General features: G+C 47.5%; 1 protein-coding gene across 1 annotated transcript; it reads right to left on the reverse strand.

Moving 5' to 3' along the window:
- Nucleotides 1-1,295: 1,295 nt before the first annotated feature.
- On the reverse strand, nucleotides 1,296-4,752 carry nfkbiab (nuclear factor of kappa light polypeptide gene enhancer in B-cells inhibitor, alpha b). Its single transcript, XM_080012807.1, has 6 exons — nucleotides 4,471-4,752; nucleotides 3,453-3,558; nucleotides 2,771-2,981; nucleotides 2,067-2,155; nucleotides 1,669-1,950; nucleotides 1,296-1,581 (listed from the first exon to the last, which is right to left on the reverse strand). Exons 1-6 carry the CDS (start codon nucleotides 4,731-4,733, stop codon nucleotides 1,546-1,548), a joined length of 987 nt encoding a protein of 328 aa, XP_079868933.1. The 5' UTR covers nucleotides 4,734-4,752; the 3' UTR covers nucleotides 1,296-1,545.
- Nucleotides 4,753-5,898: the final 1,146 nt, after the last annotated feature.

Below are 5,898 nucleotides of genomic sequence, written 5' to 3' on the forward strand. Positions count from 1 at the left end.
ATTTTGCGACGACCACCGGGGCCAAGGCATCTCTGACTGTGAGATGCCATCACGGATTCGGTGACGCTAGCTTTAGTAGATGGCGCCAAGGTTTTGCCTTCTCCAAGCTTTTTCATATTAAAATAAGATCCAAGTATGTTTATCTCTGACAAGTCAAATTTATTTTTGTTGAATGCCAAACCTTGATTGTTGACAATGTTGTCTCAATTTAATGCTGTCTGGTGTGATTTGATTTACATCTCTGCATCGTAACAGAAATATGACTTTCCTCACTGTAATAACCTTTCTCGAATAGCCAAGCCTTCAAAGAGCAAGCGTCGCACATAAATAAAACCCAACGTATCTACTTATCCTGTTCCTCCTAATGCTCTTACAGGCCCCTTTGAGCAGGCTTGGCTGTGACGGATAAAAATCTGATTTCCTATGATGATTTAATTTAGCTTGCATATACTGCTGGTCACAAGTCCCAACTACAAATAATTTAAGTGGAAAGTTTGATCGGGGAGGGAATTTAATTTTGAATGGATCAGATCACTTTTGGAGCGTTTGAAACTCTCCAGCTGAGACGAAGCGCGGAAGAAAGACCCCGTCTGGATATGCCCTGCCCCGTCAAGGTGGACGGGCAGCAGGAATGTTGGGAACAGCTGAGTGTTTTTGTTCTGGGAATTTCCTGTTCCTCACCACTCCACCCTCTCGCACACTTCCTCGTTCAACTGCCAGTGTTTACCTTGACATTTCTCTCTCACACACACACACACACACACACACGTTCGTGAGCACAAGTGTGTAAATCTGTTTCCCGCACGTGACGCATGCCTCAACCATAACGGCAACACAGGCAGAACTCAAAATTTGCGTTGCCGTCATTAAACATGGCTGCCCGCCCCCTTTACCGCTCTGCCCTGAGACAACAGATACCACAAAAAACGGTTTCAACTCAGTTAAATAGAGGTGTCTTTAATTTACCTTGGAGTGTGCTGGACTGTTATTTTTATTTATTTTTTTGACGTCTTGACATTTACAACCTGATCCAACTGTACACATTCACAGCTTCCATTAAAAAATACATCTTTGTATACACAGCCATTTACAATATCATACAACGTGGGCGTTGTGGTTACATTTTGCGTGGATGCGCTGTTAAGATTTGTGATTCGTTTTTTTCTTCTGTCCCTCTCTCCACCCCACGCACACTGTCCGTTGTTATGTTGACAATCCACTAGCATATGACAAGTTAAGACCCCACCCACCCCCCTCCCCCCCCCCCCCCCCCACCCACCCACCCATACCCCAAATCCATCCATCCCATCGTATATATATATCGTCTTGTTTTCACTCCTTGTTGCGTGTAAGCAGCTCCCGCGATGTGGGGCAGGCTGGTTGGTTTCCATTTGCACATGGAGCGTTCCGTCCGCCATCCGCACGGCAGCGATGTTCGGTTCAGCTGAGCTCCACGGGGCCCGCGTCGGGGCCAGCCCCCTCCCCCCCTTTGCCTCAGCAACTTCCTCTTTCCGGGAGGATTTATTTTTATTTTTTCCCCCACCGCTAGTGTCCGTTCCACTGGATGTCGTCATATCGCACCTGGGAGAGAGAGGGAGGGAGTAAGACACTCGCCACCGTGGAGGACGTTCGAGAATATTTAAGTTCGGGAAAACAAAAAAAACGCACCTCGTCGTCAGTCTTTCGGCCGTCGTCGTCGTCGTCATCTTCCTCCTCCTCCTCGCTGTCCTCCGACTCGCTGTCGGGCAGCTCCCGCAGGGCGGGGTCGGTCAGCGGGTGCAGCTCCTTCCGGATGTTGTCGTCGTGGCGACCGTAGGTGAGGTGGAGGGCCGAGTAGCCGCCGTAGGTCAGGTGGTTGGGGTCTGCGCCGTCCCTCAGCAGCAACCGGACCAGCGCCAGATTCTGCTGGTCCACGGCCAAGTGTAGCGCACTGCGGCCGTTACACTGCTCCTGCCGAGAGAGAGGCGGGGGGGGAGGGGTTTGAATCACGGAGGTTACATTCTCGAATGGAATCTCCAGAAGTCTTGTACGGTTGTTCTCTGCGTTCTCGTGCGTGTCGGGGTTACCTGTGCGTTGACGTCGGCCCCTAAGGCCACGAGGCTCTCCACCAGCGAGAGGAAGCCCTGAACCGAGGCCAAGTGGAGGCAGTTCTGACCTGCAGGGGAGAGGAAGAATCATAAGGCCAGCCACTCGATCCACACCCAAATCAGACAAAAACAAGACAGATATGATAATAATAATAATAATAATAATAATATATACAAACAACCAAAACAATAAAAAACAGAAAGTCAGATATTTAAAGATATACTAACATACAAAATGCGATACTCTGCACAGGATAAATTGTTATGGGTTCATAGGGTATCAATAAAAAATATGAATTATTACTATGTACTAACTGGCCTATTACCGTCCGCAGTGTTATTTCACATATATTATTATTACACAATAATATGCACAGTTGGTTTGGTATTGTTCATTCCTAGGTTAGCCAATAGCCAATTCCATTTTTACTGATTATCTTAGGTTTATTTTATTGTACCCTTCCCTTTATAGATCTTCAAGTTAATGCTTAGATTTAATGTTTATTGCCAATTATTCAAGTAATCGTTGGGTTTATTGCATGTTACCATTTTCTTTTTTCTATTTGTATCATTATTGTTTTAGTATTTTTGTTGCCTCTTTTGGTGTGAACTCGGGATCAATAAAGTATCTAACTAGTTCTATCTATTTCACTCCATCTAGATCGTAATAAGGATGATCGTACCCTTGTAGTTGCAGGTGGACATGACAGAGTTTAGCTGCTCCGACGGACAGTTCTGTGTGATGACGCTGAAGCACGCCAGGTTGCCGCGGCGACAGGCGATGTGTAGAGCCGTGTCCCCGCTGTCGTCCACCAGCGTGGGGTCGCCGCCGGCCCCCAGGAGACGCTCGCACACGTCGGGCTGATCCGTGACAACCGCCAGGTGGAGGGAGGTCTGGGTGGGTTCAGGTTAGGGACACACTGTGAGACTTTCCACTCTTGGGTGGGTATCTCCTTGCTTCCACACAAACGTGTCGACCCACTCGAATTTCCTGGGATTCGCCCGTATTTTACTTCTCTCCTGCTATTAAAATATTTTACCTTAAATTGCCCGTATTTTTAATCGCCCTAAAAAAAAAAACAACCCAAAAAAAAACAAGTGATCTCTGCTCCGCTGCGCGAGCCCCTTGCAGCCCCACTTCTCCAACCCAAAACAAATAACAGTGTGTTTTATTGTTATTGTAGATTCATTTATTTTCCTCCGTTTCCCAATTGAATGAAACAAAACAAACAAAAAAAAGCCACTCTCTTACTACCTCCCCCGCACTGGAAAATTTCCCTTATTTTCAAATCCCAATGTTGACAGGTACGACACACACACACACACACACACACACACACACACACACACACAGTTGTCCTTTACCTGTCTCTGGTCGTTCTGTGTGTTGAGGAAGTGTGTGTTCCTGGACAGGTTGATCATGGTTCTGATGCAGTCTTTGGCCCCGTGGATCACGGCGAGATGGAGCATTCTGCGGGAGAAGCAGGAGCAGCTCCGTCATTATTAGACAGGGGCCAGGCGTCAATTCACACGTCCACACCGAATTCGACATTTATCCTTTCGAAAAATCGGTACGCCGCTAAAGATTGAAATGACTTAGAGTGAAAACTATCTGGGGAATATTCACCCCGCAGCTTCATGGAATCAGATTACCATTGTATTTAAAGATGGATGCCATTACTGGCAGAGGGCCAGCACAGGCTACAATTATGGACTGGAAATAAGTGAAAGACAGTTTTCTATTGCGTAAAAACGTGTGTGTGTATATGTGTGTGTGTGTGTGTGTGTGTGTGTGTGTGTGTGTGTGTGTATATATATATATATATATATGTGTGTGTGTGTGTGTGTGTGTGTTTGAGTGTGTGTATATAAATAAAATACTACTATTTAAAACTTTTCCAATCCTCATAATGTAATAACTTGTTGGTTTTTTGTCTTTTATTTCTCGCCACTGGTGCGCGCGTCTGACGGGCTTTCCTCGGGCGCGCGCCTGGGACTTTCCCGGGCAGGCAGCTGCTTTCGACCCGACGCCATGTTGGATCACTCCACCGATTATAGCCTTTTGTTTACGGCCACAATTCTGGCTGCCCGGCCATAACCGTGCATGTTATAACCCCCGCACCGGTCCCCGCGCCGCAGTGTGTGTGTGTGTGTGTGTGTGTGTGTGTGTTGATGTTCGGTATAAAATCACGAAGGCGCTCGTTGCCCGTTGGAGCGACGAGGCGGAGGCAGAAAAGGGACTCGGAGCAGGAAAAGGATCGTGTGTCTGCGGGGCTTTCCAGCCGCCGCACGCACACACACCGTTCCACTTCACTTCCGTGTGTATTCCTCGTTTAAACAAAACAAAACAAAACAAACAAAAAAAAAAATCATAATAACTTACGTGTCTCCGTCTTCCGTGACGTGCGTCTGCCATTCCTGCTCCTGTCCGGCCCCGACGGGTGGTGATGGCTGCTGCTGCTGCTGCTGCCGCGGACAGTCCACCCTGAGCCGGGTGAGCTCGTCCGCCACGGCCCGGTACTCCTCCTCCTTCAGGGAGTCCAAGCCGCTGTCTACCCGGTCCTCCGTCGGCCCGCTCGACTTGGCGTCTTTGGAATCCGCGCTGTAATCCATTTGGTTCCGTATGCTCGACCGGTGGAGATCCATGGTGCGGGCTCTTTCGGGTTCGCTCCTTAATGGAGTTTTTGAGAGCGTCTGCAGCCCCTGCTCGGTGGGCAGGACGGGGCGGTGCAAACGAGAGGTGGGGATTTCCAGAAGAGTGTCACTGAGAATAAACACTGCACACAGACTGCTGTCTCCAGCAGGGGACACACACACACACACGCACACACGCACACACACACACACACACACACATTATGTATCTATATCTTGCATTCAAGCCCTTCAACCTCGTGCATATGGAAATCTATTGCAGCATATATTTCTGTCAATATGACTTTTATTTTATTTTATTTTGATCCATTCAACCCCCAGAGCCAAATGCTCAATGGGCTCCAGTTCTTCCATAATGTATGGACAACGAGGCACAGAAAGGAAAAAGGGCCAATTGTTAAAGCCCATGCAGTTCCATAAAACCAAGCCGGCAAAACGCGTCTCCAAAGCCCAGCGTTGTGGTGTACTAATATCTATAGAGTTGTCATGTTATTTAGGATTGTGCGTCGCTAATCACAACTTTAGAATCTGTTTTCTATGCATCACACTCTCGATGTCGTCAAATGCATTTAGCATTTTTAGTAACAGACAATGACAGACAATATGAGGCTCGGCCCTTTGGGGTTAATGTAACATTCTAGACCCGTCCCAAGTTAGTGCAGAGCGTGATGTTGTGAAGGTACCGACCGGACCGGTCCGGCTGGGCTTCTCTCTCTCTCTCGGGTGTTTTTTGTTTTTCTTCTGATGCACCCGTCTACTTCCATTGGAAGCGGAGGAATGCACTCACGCCAGTCCCCGATCCACGCATGCAGGCAGAGTGGGCCAAGCCGAAGGTAAAAAAAAAAAAAAAAAAAGCAGAAGAGTTGGTTATATATAACCAAAACACTAGTTTCCTGCAGGGTAAAAAAAAAAAAGAGGGGAGGGTTCATGGCATTTCACCGAGCTATCTGGAACATGGAAATAAACAAAAATGTTGCAACCAATGGCGTAACACAAAACTACAATATTCTATAAGTTTCATTATTTAACATTGTACTGTAACGCACGGTTTACTTTGTCAAGCTGGTACGCTGCACCTACTGTGCACCGCCTCGCTCCACCTTCCGCCTACAGAAGTCATCTGACTCTGAAGAACAAGTGCAAAAGAGTTCAAAAG

The sequence above is a fragment of the Zeus faber genome (genome assembly GCF_960531495.2).
Source record: "Zeus faber genome assembly, chromosome: 13".
NCBI classification, from domain to species: Eukaryota; Metazoa; Chordata; class Actinopteri; order Zeiformes; family Zeidae; genus Zeus; species Zeus faber.